Source organism: Ictalurus furcatus, chromosome 19 (genome assembly GCF_023375685.1).
Source record: "Ictalurus furcatus strain D&B chromosome 19, Billie_1.0, whole genome shotgun sequence".
In the NCBI taxonomy this organism is placed as follows: domain Eukaryota; kingdom Metazoa; phylum Chordata; class Actinopteri; order Siluriformes; family Ictaluridae; genus Ictalurus; species Ictalurus furcatus.
In genome coordinates this window covers 26,872,988-26,896,915 of record NC_071273.1, presented here as the reverse complement: position 1 = coordinate 26,896,915, position 23,928 = coordinate 26,872,988, and the positions used below count along the sequence as shown (strand labels likewise).

General features: G+C 40.3%; 2 protein-coding genes across 3 annotated transcripts in view; one reads left to right on the top strand and one right to left on the bottom strand.

The window, feature by feature from the left end:
* Positions 1–23,053, bottom strand: part of cmah (cytidine monophospho-N-acetylneuraminic acid hydroxylase) — a 34,605-nt gene extending 11,552 nt beyond the window's left edge. The window contains exon 1 of the mRNA XM_053650059.1: positions 23,001–23,053. Within this exon, the coding sequence (XP_053506034.1) occupies positions 23,001–23,053 (53 nt within the window). The remainder of the gene's footprint in view (positions 1–23,000) is intronic.
* Positions 23,054–23,897: 844 nt separating this feature from the next.
* The window catches only part of ccdc107 (coiled-coil domain containing 107), an 18,788-nt gene continuing 18,757 nt past the window's right edge, over positions 23,898–23,928 (top strand). The window contains exon 1 of one of the 2 annotated variants that reach the window (XM_053650527.1): positions 23,898–23,928. This exon is cut by the window's right edge and continues 267 nt beyond it. The gene's annotated coding sequence lies outside the window, so the exon portion shown is untranslated. The other variant, XM_053650526.1, reaches the window with a different exon arrangement.

The following is a 23,928-nucleotide window of genomic DNA, read 5'->3' as shown; positions in this document are numbered from 1 at the left end:
CCTCGCTCTCTCTCTCTCCCCCTCCCTTGCTCTCGCTCTCTCTCCTCCCTTGCTCTCTCTCTCTCTCTCTCCCTCCCTCGCTCTCTCTCTCTCTCCCTCTCTCTCCTCCCTCGCTCTCTCTCCTCCCTTGCTCTCTCTCTCTCTCTCTCCCTCCCTCGCTCTCTCTCTCTCCTCCCTCGCTCTCTCTCCTCCCTTGCTCTCTCTCTCTCTCTCTCCCTCCCTCGCTCTCTCTCTCCCTCCCTCGCTCTCTCTCTCCCTCACTCTCTCTCTCTCTCCCTCCCTTGCTCTCTCTCCCTCCCTCGCTCTCTCTCTCCCTCGCGCTCTCTCTCTCTCTCGCTCTCTCTTTCGCTCTCTCTCTCTCTCAGTTTGTTCATCACAGGTTCTTACTACAATTAGACATTTTAAGGTTCTGTCCCAAAAGCTAGATGAGTTTTAATGAAAGGAATTCTAAGTAAGAGTCGATATGATCAGTAATACTGAGATGTTCACGACTTCAATCAGTGTGTATACAAATGCAGCCGTTTTCACACACATACACACCCATCCACCACAAACCTATCTCTCTCCCACACACACATCCGGTGTGTAATTCACATCTTGTGCAGAACAACACAGTTACATAAATTACTGTTACAGAAGTTCAGCACTGAGGATCAACTGCCTTGTTACACACTCATACACTAACACACCCACACACTCATACACTCATACACTAACACACTCATACACTTACACACTCATACACTCACACACTCATACACTAACACACTCATACACTAACACACTCATACACTTACACACTCATACACTCACACACTCATACACTCACACACTCATACACTCACACACTCATACACTAACACACTCATACACTAACACACTCATACACTTACACACTCATACACTCACACACTCATACACTCACACACTCATACACTAACACACTCATACACTTACACACTCATACACTTACACACTCATACACTTACACACTCATACACTAACACACCCATACACTTACACACCCATACACTAACACACTCATACACTAACACACTCATACACTTACACACTCATACACTAACACACTCATACACTTACACACTCATACACTTACACACTCATACACTAACACACTCATACACTTACACACTCATACACTCACACACTCATACACTAACACACTCATACACTTACACACTCATACACTAACACACTCACACACTCATACACTCACACACTCATACACCCACACACTCATACACTCATACACTAACACACTCATACACTTACACACTCATACACTTACACACTCATACACTTACACACTCATACACTAACACACTCATACACTAACACACTCATACACTAACACACTCATACACTAACACACTCATACACTTACACACTCACACACTCATACACTCACACACTCATACACTAACACACTCATACACTTACACACTCATACACTCACACACTCATACACTCACACACTAATACACTAACACACTCATACACTTACACACTCATACACTAACACACTCATACACTTACACACTCATACACTCACACACTCATACACTCACACACTCATACACTAACACACTCATACACTAACACACTCATACACTAACACACTCATACACTAACACACTCATACACTTACACACTCATACACTTACACACTCATACACTAACACACTAATACACTAACACACTCATACACTTACACACTCATACACTCACACACTCATACACTCACACACTCACACACTCACACACTAACACACTCATACACTAACACACTCATACACTTACACACTCATACACTCACACACTCATACACTCACACACTCATACACTCACACACTCATACACTCACACACCCATACACTCACACACTCATACACTCACACACTCATACACTAACACACTCATACACTCACACACCCATACACTCACACACCCATACACTCACACACCCATACACTCACACACCCATACACTCACACACTCATACACTCACACACCCATACACTCACACACCCATACACTAACACACTCATACACTAACACACTCATACACTCACACACTCATACACTCACACACTCATACACTAACACACTCATACACTCACACACTCATACACTCACACACTCATACACTAACACACTAATACACTAACACACTCATACACTAACACACTCATACACTAACACACTCATACACTTACACACTCATACACTAACACACTCATACACTAACACACTCATACACTAACACACCCACACACTCATACACTTACACACTCATACACTAACACACTCATACACTTACACACTCATACACTAACACACCCACACACTCATACACTTACACACTCATACACTAACACACTCATACACTTACACACTCATACACTAACACACTCATACACTAACACACTCATACACTTACACACTCATACACTAACACACTCATACACTAACACACTCATACACTTACACACTCATACACTAACACACTCATACACTTACACACTCATACACTTACACACTCATACACTTACACACTCATACACTTACACACTCATACACTAACACACTCATACACTTACACACTCATACACTAACACACTAATACACTAACACACTCATACACTAACACACTCATACACTTACACACTCATACACTTACACACTCATACACTTACACACTCATACACTTACACACTCATACACTTACACACTCATACACTCACACACTCATACACTCACACACTCATACACTCACACACTCATACACTAACACACTCATACACTAACACACTCATACACTCACACACTCATACACTCACACACTCATACACTAACACACTAATACACTTACACACTCATACACTCACACACTCATACACTCACACACCCACACACTCACACACTCATACACTAACACACTCATACACTAACACACTCATACACTAACACACTAATACACTTACACACTCATACACTAACACACTAATACACTAACACACTCATACACTTACACACTCATACACTAACACACTCATACACTCACACACTCGTACACTCACACACTCGTACACTCACACACTCATACACTAATACACTCATACACTTACACACCCATACACTTACACACTCATACACTAACACACCCATACACTAACACACCCATACACTCACACACTCATACACTAACACACTCATACACTCACACACTCATACACTAATACACTTACACACTCATACACTCACACACTCATACACTCACACACTCATACACTCACACACTCATACACTAACACACTCATACACTAACACACTCATACACTTACACACTCATACACTAACACACTAATACACTAACACACTCATACACTCACACACTCATACACTCACACACTCATACACTAACACACTCATACACTTACACACTCATACACTAACACACTCATACACTCACACACTCATACACTCACACACTCATACACTCACACACTCATACACTAACACACTCATACACTTACGCACTAATACACTAACGCACTAATACACTTACACACTCATACACTAACACACTCATACACTAACACACTCATACACTTACACACTAATACACTAACGCACTAATACACTTACACACTCATACACTAACACACTCATACACTTACACACTCATACACTTACACACTAATACACTAACGCACTAATACACTAACGCACTAATACACTTACACACTCATACACTAACACACTCATACACTTACACACTAATACACTAACGCACTAATACACTTACACACTAATACACTTACACACTCATACACTAACACACTCATACACTTACACACTCATACACTTATACACTAATACACTAACGCACTAATACACTAACGCACTAATACACTTACACACTCATACACTAACACACTCATACACTAACACACTCATACACTTACACACTAATACACTAACGCACTAATACACTTACACACTCATACACTAACGCACTCATACACTAACACACAATGAAACATTTTCCCTCTTTGTTTTTCTTAAAGTTGATTCCGTGTTTCAGACCCTGAGTCGCTTCAGCACCGTTTGAGTCACCTGACACATCTGAGACGAAATCAAACCAGACATAATGTTACTGAGTAGTACTCTCTCTCGCCCGCTCTGGCTCACTCTCTTTCTCTTGCTCTCTCTCCCTCCCTTGCTCTTTCTCTCTCCCTCCCTTGCTCTCTCTCTCCCTCGTTCTCTCTCTCCCTCCCTCACTCTCTCTCCCTCGCTCTCTCTCCCTCACTCTCTCTCTCCCTCGCTCTCTCTCTCTCCCCCTCCCTTGCTCTCGCTCTCTCTCCCTCACTCTCTCTCTCCCTCGCTCTCTCTCTCTCCCCCTCCCTTGCTCTCGCTCTCTCTCCTCCCTTGCTCTCTCTCTCTCTCTCTCCCTCCCTCGCTCTCTCTCTCTCTCCCTCTCTCTCCCCCTCCCTCGCTCTCTCTCTCTCTCCTCCCTCGCTCTCTCTCCTCCCTTGCTCTCTCTCTCTCTCTCTCCCTCCCTCGCTCTCTCTCTCTCCTCCCTCGCTCTCTCTCCTCCCTTGCTCTCTCTCTCTCTCTCTCCCTCCCTCGCTCTCTCTCTCCCTCCCTCGCTCTCTCTCTCCCTCACTCTCTCTCTCTCTCCCTCCCTTGCTCTCTCTCCCTCCCTCGCTCTCTCTCTCCCTCGCGCTCTCTCTCTCTCTCGCTCTCTCTTTCGCTCTCTCTCTCTCTCAGTTTGTTCATCACAGGTTCTTACTACAATTAGACATTTTAAGGTTCTGTCCCAAAAGCTAGATGAGTTTTAATGAAAGGAATTCTAAGTAAGAGTCGATATGATCAGTAATACTGAGATGTTCACGACTTCAATCAGTGTGTATACAAATGCAGCCGTTTTCACACACATACACACCCATCCACCACAAACCTATCTCTCTCCCACACACACATCCGGTGTGTAATTCACATCTTGTGCAGAACAACACAGTTACATAAATTACTGTTACAGAAGTTCAGCACTGAGGATCAACTGCCTTGTTACACACTCATACACTAACACACCCACACACTCATACACTCATACACTAACACACTCATACACTTACACACTCATACACTCACACACTCATACACTAACACACTCATACACTAACACACTCATACACTTACACACTCATACACTCACACACTCATACACTCACACACTCATACACTCACACACTCATACACTAACACACTCATACACTAACACACTCATACACTTACACACTCATACACTCACACACTCATACACTCACACACTCATACACTTACACACTCATACACTCACACACTCATACACTTACACACTCATACACTCACACACTCATACACTCACACACTCATACACTAACACACTCATACACTTACACACTCATACACTTACACACTCATACACTTACACACTCATACACTAACACACCCATACACTTACACACCCATACACTAACACACTCATACACTAACACACTCATACACTTACACACTCATACACTAACACACTCATACACTTACACACTCATACACTTACACACTCATACACTAACACACTCATACACTTACACACTCATACACTCACACACTCATACACTAACACACTCATACACTTACACACTCATACACTAACACACTCACACACTCATACACTCACACACTCATACACCCACACACTCATACACTCATACACTAACACACTCATACACTTACACACTCATACACTTACACACTCATACACTTACACACTCATACACTAACACACTCATACACTAACACACTCATACACTAACACACTCATACACTAACACACTCATACACTTACACACTCACACACTCATACACTCACACACTCATACACTAACACACTCATACACTTACACACTCATACACTAACACACTCATACACTTACACACTCATACACTCACACACTCATACACTCACACACTCATACACTAACACACTCATACACTAACACACTCATACACTAACACACTCATACACTAACACACTCATACACTTACACACTCATACACTTACACACTCATACACTAACACACTAATACACTAACACACTCATACACTTACACACTCATACACTCACACACTCATACACTTACACACTCATACACTCACACACTCATACACTAACACACTCATACACTAACACACTCATACACTTACACACTCATACACTTACACACTCATACACTTACACACTCACACACTCACACACTCATACACTCACACACTCACACACTAACACACTCATACACTAACACACTCATACACTCACACACTCACACACTCACACACTAACACACTCATACACTAACACACTCATACACTTACACACTCATACACTCACACACTCATACACTCACACACTCATACACTCACACACTCATACACTCACACACTCATACACTCACACACCCATACACTCACACACCCATACACTCACACACTCATACACTAACACACTCATACACTCACACACCCATACACTCACACACCCATACACTCACACACCCATACACTCACACACCCATACACTCACACACCCATACACTCACACACTCATACACTCACACACCCATACACTCACACACCCATACACTAACACACTCATACACTTACACACTCATACACTAACACACTCATACACTCACACACTCATACACTCACACACTCATACACTAACACACTCATACACTCACACACTCATACACTCACACACTCATACACTAACACACTAATACACTAACACACTCATACACTAACACACTCATACACTAACACACTCATACACTTACACACTCATACACTTACACACTCATACACTAACACACTCATACACTTACACACTCATACACTTACACACTCATACACTAACACACTCATACACTTACACACTCATACACTTACACACTCATACACTTACACACTCATACACTTACACACCCATACACTTACACACTCATACACTAACACACTCATACACTCACACACTCATACACTAACACACTCATACACTAACACACTCATACACTTACACACTCATACACTAACACACTCATACACTTACACACTCATACACTTACACACTCATACACTCACACACCCATACACACTCATACACTCACACACCCATACACTCACACACCCATACACTCACACACCCATACACTCACACACTCATACACTCACACACTCACACACTCATACACTCACACACTCATACACTAACACACCCATGCACTTACACACCCATGCACTCACACACTCATACACTCACACACTCATACACTCACACACTCATACACTCACACACTCATACACTAACACACCCATGCACTTACACACCCATGCACTCACACACTCATACACTCACACACTCATACACTCACACACTCATACACTCACACACCCATACACTCACACACTCATACACTTACACACTCATACACTTACACACTCATACACTAACACACTCATACACTTACACACTCATACACTAACACACTAATACACTTACACACTCATACACTTACACACTCATACACTAACACACTCATACACTTACACACTCATACACTTACACACTCATACACTAACACACTCATACACTTACACACTCATACACTAACACACTCATACACTTACACACCCACACACTCATACACTCATACACTAACACACTCATACACTTACACACTCATACACTAACACACTAATACACTTACACACTCATACACTTACACACTCATACACTCACACACCCATACACTCACACACCCATACACTCACACACCCATACACTCACACACCCATACACTCACACACCCATACACTCACACACTCATACACTCACACACTCACACACTCATACACTCACACACTCATACACTCACACACTCATACACTAACACACTCATACACTCACACACTCACACACTCATACACTCACACACCCATGCACTCACACACTCATACACTCACACACTCATACACTCACACACTCATACACTAACACACCCATACACTTACACACCCATACACTTACACACTCATACACTTACACACTCATACACTTACACACTCATACACTTACACACTCATACACTAACACACTCATACACTTACACACTCATACACTTACACACCCACACACTCATACACTCATACACTAACACACTCATACACTTACACACTCATACACTAACACACTAATACACTTACACACTCATACACTTACACACTCATACACTAACACACTAATACACTAACACACTCATACACTTACACACTCATACACTTACACACCCACACACTCATACACTCATACACTAACACACTCATACACTAACACACTCATACACTAACACACTCATACACTAACACACTCATACACTAACACACTCATACACTTACACACCCACACACTCATACACTCATACACTAACACACTCATACACTTACACACTCATACACTAACACACTAATACACTTACACACTCATACACTTACACACTCATACACTCACACACCCATACACTCACACACTCATACACTAACACACTCATACACTTACACACTCATACACTCACACACTCATACACTAACACACTAATACACTAACACACTCATACACTAACACACTCATACACTAACACACTAATACACTAACACACTCATACACTCACACACTCATACACTCACACACTCATACACTAACACACTAATACACTAACACACTCATACACTAACACACTCATACACTAACACACTAATACACTAACACACTCATACACTAACACACTAATACACTAACACACTCATACACTAACACACTAATACACTAACACACTAATACACTAACACACTCATACACTAACACACTCATACACTTACACACTCATACACTTACACACTCATACACTAACACACTCATACACTTACACACTCATACACTTACACACTCATACACTAACACACTAATACACTAACACACTCATACACTAACACACTCATACACTAACACACTCATACACTTACACACTCATACACTTACACACTCATACACTAACACACTCATACACTTACACACTCATACACTTACACACTCATACACTAACACACTCATACACTTACACACTCATACACTTACACACTCATACACTTACACACTCATACACTTACACACCCATACACTTACACACTCATACACTAACACACTCATACACTCACACACTCATACACTAACACACTCATACACTAACACACTCATACACTTACACACTCATACACTAACACACTCATACACTTACACACTCATACACTTACACACTCATACACTCACACACCCATACACACTCATACACTCACACACCCATACACTCACACACCCATACACTCACACACCCATACACTCACACACTCATACACTCACACACTCACACACTCATACACTCACACACTCATACACTAACACACCCATGCACTTACACACCCATGCACTCACACACTCATACACTCACACACTCATACACTCACACACTCATACACTCACACACTCATACACTAACACACCCATGCACTTACACACCCATGCACTCACACACTCATACACTCACACACTCATACACTCACACACTCATACACTCACACACCCATACACTCACACACTCATACACTTACACACTCATACACTTACACACTCATACACTAACACACTCATACACTTACACACTCATACACTAACACACTAATACACTTACACACTCATACACTTACACACTCATACACTAACACACTCATACACTTACACACTCATACACTTACACACTCATACACTAACACACTCATACACTTACACACTCATACACTAACACACTCATACACTTACACACCCACACACTCATACACTCATACACTAACACACTCATACACTTACACACTCATACACTAACACACTAATACACTTACACACTCATACACTTACACACTCATACACTCACACACCCATACACTCACACACCCATACACTCACACACCCATACACTCACACACCCATACACTCACACACCCATACACTCACACACTCATACACTCACACACTCACACACTCATACACTCACACACTCATACACTCACACACTCATACACTAACACACTCATACACTCACACACTCACACACTCATACACTCACACACCCATGCACTCACACACTCATACACTCACACACTCATACACTCACACACTCATACACTAACACACCCATACACTTACACACCCATACACTTACACACTCATACACTTACACACTCATACACTTACACACTCATACACTTACACACTCATACACTAACACACTCATACACTTACACACTCATACACTTACACACCCACACACTCATACACTCATACACTAACACACTCATACACTTACACACTCATACACTAACACACTAATACACTTACACACTCATACACTTACACACTCATACACTAACACACTAATACACTAACACACTCATACACTTACACACTCATACACTTACACACCCACACACTCATACACTCATACACTAACACACTCATACACTAACACACTCATACACTAACACACTCATACACTAACACACTCATACACTAACACACTCATACACTTACACACCCACACACTCATACACTCATACACTAACACACTCATACACTTACACACTCATACACTAACACACTAATACACTTACACACTCATACACTTACACACTCATACACTCACACACCCATACACTCACACACTCATACACTAACACACTCATACACTTACACACTCATACACTCACACACTCATACACTAACACACTAATACACTAACACACTCATACACTAACACACTCATACACTAACACACTAATACACTAACACACTCATACACTCACACACTCATACACTCACACACTCATACACTAACACACTAATACACTAACACACTCATACACTAACACACTCATACACTAACACACTAATACACTAACACACTCATACACTAACACACTAATACACTAACACACTAATACACTAACACACTCATACACTAACACACTCATACACTTACACACTCATACACTTACACACTCATACACTAACACACTCATACACTTACACACTCATACACTTACACACTCATACACTAACACACTAATACACTAACACACTCATACACTTACACACTCATACACTCACACACTCATACACTCACACACCCATACACTCACACACTCATACACTAACACACTCATACACTTACACACTCATACACTTACACACTCATACACTAACACACTCATACACTTACACACTCATACACTTACACACTCATACACTAACACACTCATACACTTACACACTCATACACTTACACACTCATACACTAACACACTCATACACTTACACACTCATACACTTACACACTCATACACTTACACACTCATACACTTACACACCCATACACTTACACACTCATACACTTACACACTCATACACTAACACACTCATACACTTACACACTCATACACTAACACACTCATACACTCACACACTCATACACTAACACACTCATACACTTACACACTCATACACTTACACACTCATACACTAACACACTCATACACTAACACACTCATACACTTACACACTCATACACTTACACACTCATACACTAACACACTCATACACTTACACACTCATACACTAACACACTCATACACTCACACACTCATACACTAACACACTCATACACTTACACACTCATACACTTACACACTCATACACTAACACACTCATACACTAACACACTCATACACTTACACACTCATACACTTACACACCCATACACTTACACACTCATACACTAACACACTCATACACTTACACACTCATACACTCACACACTCATACACTCACACACTCATACACTAACACACTAATACACTTACACACTCATACACTTACACACTCATACACTTACACACTCATACACTTACACACCCATACACTTACACACCCATACACTAACACACCCATACACTCACACACTCATACACTAACACACTCATACACTTACACACTCATACACTAACACACTCATACACTTACACACTCATACACTTACACACTCATACACTAACACACTCATACACTTACACACTCATACACTTACACACTCATACACTAACACACTCATACACTAACACACTCATACACTTACACACTCATACACTTACACACCCATACACTTACACACTCATACACTAACACACTCATACACTTACACACTCATACACTCACACACTCATACACTAACACACTCATACACTAACACACTCATACACTAACACACTAATACACTTACACACTCATACACTTACACACTCATACACTTACACACTCATACACTTACACACCCATACACTTACACACCCATACACTAACACACCCATACACTCACACACTCATACACTAACACACTCATACACTTACACACTCATACACTAACACACTCATACACTCACACACTCATACACTAACACACTCATACACTTACACACTCATACACTAACACACTCATACACTTACACACTCATACACTTACACACTCATACACTAACACACTCATACACTTACACACTCATACACTCACACACTCATACACTAACACACTCATACACTCACACACTCATACACTAACACACTCATACACTTACACACTCATACACTAACACACTCATACACTTACACACTCATACACTTACACACTCATACACTCACACACCCATACACTCACACACTCATACACTAACACACTCATACACTCACACACTCATACACTCATACACTCACACACTCATACACTAACACACTCATACACTCACACACTCATACACTAACACACTCACACACTCATACACTCACACACTCATACACTCACACACTCATACACTAACACACTCATACACTCACACACTCACACACTCATACACTCACACACCCATGCACTCACACACCCATACACTCACACACTCATACACTCACACACTCATACACTAACACACCCATACACTTACACACCCATACACTTACACACCCATACACTTACACACTCATACACTTACACACTCATACACTTACACACTCATACACTAACACACTCATACACTTACACACTCATACACTTACACACCCACACACTCATACACTCATACACTAACACACTCATACACTTACACACTCATACACTAACACACTAATACACTTACACACTCATACACTTACACACTCATACACTAACACACTAATACACTTACACACTCATACACTTACACACTCATACACTAACACACTCATACACTTACACACTCATACACTAACACACTCATACACTTACACACCCACACACTCATACACTCATACACTAACACACTCATACACTTACACACTCATACACTAACACACTAATACACTTACACACTCATACACTTACACACTCATACACTCACACACCCATACACTCACACACTCATACACTAACACACTCATACACTTACACACTCATACACTCACACACTCATACACTAACACACTAATACACTAACACACTCATACACTAACACACTCATACACTAACACACTAATACACTAACACACTCATACACTAACACACTCATACACTCACACACTCATACACTCACACACTCATACACTAACACACTAATACACTAACACACTCATACACTAACACACTCATACACTAACACACTAATACACTAACACACTCATACACTAACACACTAATACACTAACACACTAATACACTAACACACTCATACACTTACACACTCATACACTTACACACTCATACACTAACACACTCATACACTTACACACTCATACACTTACACACTCATACACTAACACACTAATACACTAACACACTCATACACTTACACACTCATACACTTACACACTCATACACTAACACACTAATACACTAACACACTCATACACTTACACACTCATACACTCACACACTCATACACTAACACACTAATACACTAACACACTCATACACTTACACACTCATACACTTACACACTCATACACTAACACACTCATACACTTACACACTCATACACTTACACACTCATACACTAACACACTAATACACTAACACACTCATACACTTACACACTCATACACTCACACACTCATACACTCACACACCCATACACTCACACACTCATACACTAACACACTCATACACTTACACACTCATACACTTACACACTCATACACTAACACACTCATACACTTACACACTCATACACTTACACACTCATACACTAACACACTCATACACTTACACACTCATACACTTACACACTCATACACTAACACACTCATACACTTACACACTCATACACTTACACACTCATACACTTACACACTCATACACTTACACACTAATACACTTACACACTCATACACTAACACACTAATACACTTACACACTCATACACTTACACACTCATACACTTACACACTCATACACTTACACACTCATACACTAACACACTCATACACTTACACACTCATACACTCACACACTCATACACTAACACACTCATACACTAACACACTCATACACTAACACACTAATACACTTACACACTCATACACTTACACACTCATACACTTACACACTCATACACTTACACACCCATACACTTACACACCCATACACTAACACACCCATACACTCACACACTCATACACTAACACACTCATACACTTACACACTCATACACTAACACACTCATACACTTACACACTCATACACTTACACACTCATACACTAACACACTCATACACTTACACACCCATACACTTACACACCCATACACTAACACACTCATACACTCACACACTCATACACTCACACACTCATACACTCACACACTCATACACTAACACACTCATACACTTACACACTCATACACTTACACACTCATACACTAACACACTCATACACTTACACACTCATACACTAACACACTCATACACTAACACACCCATACACTTACACACTCATACACTAACACACTCATACACTTACACACTCATACACTTACACACTCATACACTAACACACTCATACACTTACACACTCATACACTAACACACTCATACACTTACACACTCATACACTTACACACTCATACACTTACACACTCATACACTAACACACTCATACACTTACACACTCATACACTAACACACTCATACACTAACACACTCATACACTTACACACTCATACACTTACACACTCATACACTAACACACTCATACACTAACACACCCATACACTTAGACACTCATACACTCACACACTCATACACTAACACACTCATACACTCACACACTCATACACTCACACACTCATACACTAACACACTCATACACTTACACACTCATACACTTACACACTCATACACTTACACACTCATACACTAACACACTCATACACTTACACACTCATACACTAACACACTCATACACTAACACACTCATACACTTACACACTCATACACTTACACACTCATACACTAACACACTCATACACTTACACACTCATACACTAACACACTCATACACTAACACACCCATACACTTAGACACTCATACACTCACACACTCATACACTAACACACTCATACACTCACACACTCATACACTCACACACTCATACACTAACACACTCATACACTTACACACTCATACACTAACACACTCATACACTTACACACTCATACACTAACACACTCATACACTTACACACTCATACACTTACACACTCATACACTTACACACCCACACACTCATACACTCATACACTAACACACTCATACACTTACACACTAATACACTTACACACTCATACACTAACACACTAATACACTTACACACTCATACACTTACACACTCATACACTAACACACTCATACACTTACACACTCATACACTAACACACTCATACACTTACACACTCATACACTAACACACTAATACACTTACACACTCATACACTTACACACTAATACACTAACACACTCATACACTTACACACTCATACACTAACACACTCATACACTTACACACTCATACACTAACACACTCATACACTTACACACTCATACACTTACACACTCATACACTAACACACTCATACACTTACACACTCATACACTAACACACTCATACACTTACACACTCATACACTTACACACTCATACACTAACACACTCATACACTAACACACTCATACACTCACACACTCATACACTAACACACTCATACACTAACACACTCATACACTTACACACTCATACACTTACACACTCATACACTTAGACACTCATACACTTACACACCCATACACTTACACACTCATACACTTACACACTCATACACTTACACACTCATACACTTACACACTCATACACTTACACACTCATACACTAACACACTCATACACTTACACACTCATACACTAACACACTCATACACTTACACACTCATACACTTACACACTCATACACTAACACACTCATACACTAACACACTCATACACTTACACACTCATACACTAACACACTCATACACTTACACACTCATACACTTACACACTCATACACTTACACACTAATACACTAACACACTCATACACTTACACACTCATACACTTACACACTCATACACTTAGACACTCATACACTTACACACCCATACACTTACACACTCATACACTTACACACTCATACACTTACACACTCATACACTTACACACTCATACACTTACACACTCATACACTAACACACTCATACACTTACACACTCATACACTAACACACTCATACACTTACACACTCATACACTTACACACTCATACACTAACACACTCATACACTAACACACTAATACACTTACACACTCATACACTTACACACTCATACACTTACACACTCATACACTCACACACTCATACACTCACACACTCATACACTAACACACTAATACACTTACACACTCATACACTAACACACTCATACACTAACACACTCATACACTTACACACTCATACACTAACACACTCATACACTTACACACTCATACACTTACACACTCATACACTAACACACTAATACACTTACACACTCATACACTTACACACTCATACACTAACACACTCATACACTTACACACTCATACACTAACACACTCATACACTTACACACTCATACACTTACACACTCATACACTCACACACTCATACACTCACACACTCATACACTAACACACTAATACACTTACACACTCATACACTAACACACTAATACACTTACACACTCATACACTTACACACTCATACACTAACACACTCATACACTAATACACTAACACACTCATACACTAATACACTTACACACTCAGAGTGCTTACTGGCATTTTAAAACTGCACTTTTAGAGGATACTAATTTTAGAGATATTTTATTTATTTATGGAACATTTTTAAATCAGAGAAGGTGGCTTTTAGTTCTGTACAACAGTGGTGGGATGTGGCTAAAGCTCAAATTAAAGCATTTTGTCAACAGTACACTCTTAATGTCACAAGAGACATTGTCAGATCTCTGAAAGCCCTGGAGACTGGAATAGTGGAACTCCAGTGTTTGGAGACCACAAGAGATCGAGGGCAGATTGAAGCCCTCAAAAGTAAAAAAGCTATAATGAATGACCTGTTAGGCATTACAGCACAGGGGGCGCTGGTCCGCTCACGCTTTAAAAGCATGAATGAGATGTATGCTCCTTCTAAGTTCTTCTTTGGTCTAGAGCAGAAGAATGGATAGAAAAGATTCATACATGCGGGTACATGGGGCACAGATGGTGGAGGAGAGCTTCCTTAAGAACCTGCCGAAACTCTCAGGGATTGTGACACTCCGGCAGCTGGTGAACATCACAGGGACGGACCTCTCACGGGCAGAGGACTCGGTAGAATGTATGGGACCGCTGAGAGTTGTGAATAATCAAATCAAGAATTCTGATTGATTTTAAATTTTACAGGAGTATGGGGGACTTGGAGATGTTCGAGGCAGTGTGGTGTTGTGAGGAGGCTCTGTGCTCTGTAGTGGAGGGAGAACTTTGTTTAAATAAAATAAAAGAAAGGATTGTAAAAGTCAAAATCTCCCTGTCGAGCGACACATGATACTCCTGAGAACCTCTTCTGCTCTCCGGACCTGCCTGATCCATCCTGATGCCCCACTTCCTTCTATATCTATCTATCTATCTATCTATCTATCTATCTGTCTATCTATCTATCTATCTGTATATCTATCTGTATATCTATCTATCTGTCTATCTATCTGTATATCTATCTATCTATCTATCTGTCTAACGATCTATCTATCTATCTATCTACTTCTGGTTGGAGTTCTCATCACCTGAAAATCACTTGCTGATGCTGAGGATGCCCTCCATCATGGACTGCCTGAAGATCAATGAGGTTACTGTGGATGATACCACACAGAAACCATCAAGATGACTGTGAATGTTCTTCCAATTGCTACGGACATTTTGCCGTGAAGTCTCCGTCATGGAACAGTTAATAACTTCAGTTTGATAAAATAGACTTTAAATTAAAACTGTAATTGAATTCAGAAATGACTCTGAGCCTAACCCTAACCCTAAGTACTCTTTTGCATTTGCTTTGTATATTCCAAACGCTCAGCAGAGGATGCCGTGTCTGCTACACCCTCTCCAGTCTGGACATCTGTGTAATGATGCTGGTCATAGACTTCAAGTCAGCATTCAACACAATCATCCCACAACAACTGATACAAAGCTGAGTGCTGGTTCTGACCCCCTTCCTCTACAACCCAAGTGGACCATCAGCACATCAATGGAACATCTGGAGAGAGTCAAAAGATATACCGAGGAATGTCAATAGAAACCCACTGGACTTTTCTTGCGTCTTTGCTGCTGCCGGTAGCTTGTAAACATTACAGCCGTAATTTCGGATTCATTCTTATGTGATAGTGACACCTAGTGTTCAATCTATGAACCTAATTTTTAAACTTTCTTAACAGTTGGCATCTTTTCATTTTATTATTAAAAGAATCACCTCTCAGGCAATTTAAAAGTGGCAGTAGCTAGAACAAGCCTACTATAAGATTATGGCGTAGTGGAAAGGAATCAATTCTAGATTCCTTTTCAACACAGTAGCAAAATTAACTAGGAATAAAACCACTACAGAGAGAAACACTCAATCATTACATAGCAGTGAAGATTTCATGAAATTTTTCATCGGTAAGGTTGAAAATATTAGACGTGAAATACAGGCCATTAAATTAAAACCGGACAGTACTGTAACAAACCCATTACATGACAATGTAGCAATATCAGATCAATGTTTAGAGTGTTTTGCTCCGCTTAGAGAGACCGAACTAGCTACATTAATCTCTTCAGCCAATTCATCAACTTGCATACTAGATCCCGTACCTACATGTTTCTTTAAACAGATTTGTCCAGGAGTAATTGAACCACTTCTAAATATAATCAATTCTTCCCTAAGCACTGGCTATGTACCTAAATCACTTAAATTAGCAGTTATTAAACCCTTGATTAAAAAACCTGATCTTGACCCGTCTCAATTGTCCAGCTATAGACCAATATCAAATCTCCCCTTCATCTCTAAGATGTTAGAAAAGGTTGTAGCAAAGCAGTTATGCTCGTACTTAGATAGGAATAACATTCATGAAATGTATCAGTCAGGGTTTAGACCTCATCATAGCACAGAGACAGCATTAGTTAAAGTAGTAAACGACCTTCTACTGACCTACGATCAGGGTTGTGTCTCTCTGCTTGTGTTACTGGACCTTAGTGCAGCTTTTGATACTATAGATCACACTATTCTCCTTGATAGATTAGAAAATGTTGTTGGTATTAAGGGAACAGTCCTCTCCTGGCTCAGGTCTTATCTGACCGATCGTTATCAGTTCGTAGATGTAAATGGTGAATTCTCCATGCGTACTGAGGTTACCTTTGGAGTTCCACAGGGTTCTGTTTTAGGCCCACTGCTCTTTACTTTATATATGCTACCCCTAGGTCAAATTATTCGTAAACATGGAATTAGCTTCCACTGTTATGCTGATGATACACAGTTGTATGTTTCAGCGAAGCCAGAGGACAGACAGAAGCTTAGTAAAGCTGAGGATTGTGTAAAGGACATTAGACATTGGATGTTAACTAACTTCCTTCTACTTAATTCTGATAAAACAGAAATACTTTTATTAGGCCCACGTGTAGCTAGAAGTAATCTTTCTGATCACATGGTTACTCTGGATGGTCTTTCTGTTTCATCATGTGCAGCAGTTAAAGACCTTGGAGTGATTATTGACTCCAGCCTATCATTTGATGCTCATGTAGATAATATTACTAGGATAGCCTTCTTTCATCTCAGAAATATTTCTAAAATAAGAAACATATTGTCACTACATGATGCGGAAATACTAGTTCATGCATTCGTCACCTCTAGATTAGATTACTGTAATGCCTTACTGTCTGGATGTTCCAGTAGGAATATAAATAAGCTCCAGTTAGTCCAGAATGCAGCTGCTAGAGTCCTAACTAGAACTAGAAGGTACGACCATATCACACCGATATTATCAATACTGCATTGGCTCCCAGTAAAATCTCGCATTAACTATAAAATACTTTTATTAACCTATAAAGCACTAAATGGTCTCGCGCCACAATATCTAAGCGACCTTTTGGTTTTATATAATCCGCCACGCCTACTTAGATCAAAAGATGCAGGCTATTTGACGGTACCTCGAATAGTGAAGGCTACAGCAGGGGGAAGAGCTTTCTCTTATAGAGCCCCACAGTTATGGAACAGTCTTCCTATTAGTGTTCGGGACTCAGACACAGTCTCAGTGTTTAAGTCTAGGCTTAAAACGTATTTGTTTACTCAAGCCTACCCTGACTAGATTCTGTTCTACTACTTCGCAGTCATAATAATCTTTTTTCTCCCTCTCTCCTTTCGCCGAGCCCCACATGAATTTATGGAGATACTAGAGATCCAGATCCTTTCTGCCTCTGGATGGAGCTCAAATCTTCTCTAATTCCAGACTGCTGGGACTACGGCTGCTCCTAAGGCCATACAGACTTCATATAAATCCATAATGAACTTTTTCACACTATCTGTTGTTACCCAGATGAGGATGGGTTCCCTTCTGAGTCGGGTTCCTCTCAAGGTTTCTTCCTCTTAAAACATCTTAGGGAGTTTTTCCTTGCCACCGTCGCCACTCAGTGGCTTGCTCAGTTGGGATAAATTCGCACCTTTAATATCTGTATACCATGTTGATATTTCTGTAAAGCTGCTTTGAGACAATGTCTATTGTAAAAAGCGCTATACAAATAAAATTGAATTGAATTGAATTGAATTGAATCCATACCAATACTGTTAGTTCAATAAGTTAATCATTTAATATATAATAATATCCATTCGGTAACGCTTATCCTACACAGGGTCTCGCACACACACGCAGTATAATAATATTTAATAGATAATTTATCCATCCATCCATCCATCCATCTTCTATACCGCTTATCCTTCCTTCAGGGTCACGGGGAACCTGGATCCTATCCCAGGGAGCATGGGGCACAAGGCGGGGTACAGCCTGGACAGGGTGCCAATCCATCGCAGGGCACAATCACATACACACACACACACCATTCATACACTACGGACACTTTGAACACACCAATCAGCATGTCTTTGGAGTGGGGGAGGAAACCGGAGGAAACCCCCGCAGCACGGGGAGAACATGCAAACTCCGCACACACAGGGCCACGGTGGGAATCGAACCGCCGCGCAGGCCAGTCGCACGTAGGTGTAGAGCACTGACTAGCCAATAGAAAGCGAGGAAAATCTGGGAGGCGGGTCGGACGAACCTAACGTAAAAAAGTAGGTTCGAATCCCACCTTGCCTAAAATGTAAGTTAAAAAAAAAACTTGTTTTTAATGTCGAATCCATAAAAATATGATAAACATATGAAAACAATATGATGTACAAAAATAAGACATTTCCCAAGAGTTTTGTTTGTTTAAGGTGAGCACAATGTAAAAATGTTCATTAATAAACCATTATTGATGGGGACATTGTCATTAGTAGTTACTATTTCAAATAATTACATATCTATATTTAAAATGAACACACCACACAACATTTTGATGTTTTCATCATGTTTTAGTTTATTTTTATTATATTATCTGTTACATATTGTAACTATGTAACTTTTTAAAAAAGAGGCATTGTCAACATTTACTATTTTGATACACTTTCAGTGTGTAAAATGAACTGTTAAAAGAGAACGTGAAATTCACAGTTTGTCAAAATTAAAATAACTTTCTAAATAATATATGCAGAGTGTGTTATAGTAAGTTATTGAAAATGTGTTGCAGATAAGGACTAAGTGTTTTAAAACATTTACAAATACAAGCAAGATAAAACATATTTACGAATACACCAGACAAATAATTAAAAATACAAAGTCTGTACACAATTCCACAATGGTAGAGAGAGAGAGAGAGAGAGAGAGAGAGAGAGAGAGAGCACAGAACAAATAGAATGAGATTCATGGACAACAGTATTACACAGTAAGTGTTCATGGCTTTGTAACTATTTACCAAAATCCAAGCTTGTACTTGTCTTGGAACCAGACGTGCCATACACAGACCTTAAATGCTGTGTTTCACAACAGAGTTATTTTCTCTTTTCAACAATTCACCTCTGCCTCTCAGCCTCATAGAATGAGGACTGCTGAAACTCTGCCCATGTCATCTCTGCATTCATTCCCTGTGCCTGATACAGGGAGAGCCCTTTAGCAGGACAGTAAATGTACTTGCCTGCCACTCCAGGGAAACCAGTGTGGATATGAGGGCTATTGGGTCCTTGTTTTAGTGGCTGGTGACAGAACCTGCACAGACGACCAGAAGGCCCTCTGCAGAGTATGCCTCAAAGACTTTCCTGGAGCAGTAGAAGTATTTAACATCACCAGCCTGCTAAAAGTAATGTACAGAGGAGCCATCACCCAGATAATGAGAATTTGGCTAACCACAAGCTAAACAGGATCTCTTTTTTTTGGTGTCTTCTCAACTGCTGCCTGTGTCAGAGGTACTGTTAATCGTTGTCTGGGGAAAAAAAAAGAAATAAACAAAAAGAGGTGAAAGCCGAAAAAATGAAGCCGATAAAGTTTTACCTGGTTTTCGCGGCAGCGGACGTGATTCAAAATGTAGATCTTCAAAAAAAAAAAAAAAAAAAGCCTCGAAACAGCGCCATGGAATCAACATGTGGCCAAAAATATATTGCACCCGTAGTGATAAGGACTACCATTGGGAATGAACTGGAAAAGGCGAACGTGCTAACCACTAAGGCACCGTGCGGCCTACGTAATTTATATATTATATTATATATTATGGTTTCCATGTTAGTGTAGTTATGTTACACACAGTAGCAACACTTAGGCAGGAGACTCATTAAATAACATGTTAAACCTGATCAAATAAAAATAAACAAAACCTAACAAATGATTTAAAATAAATAAACAATTGTGTGTGTCTGTCTGTCTGTCTGTCTGTCTGTCTCCGCTGCGGTAGAGGGCGCTAGTGATGACGCGGTTGTTGTCGTTCCTCATTGAGCGCGTGCCGGGAGACGGG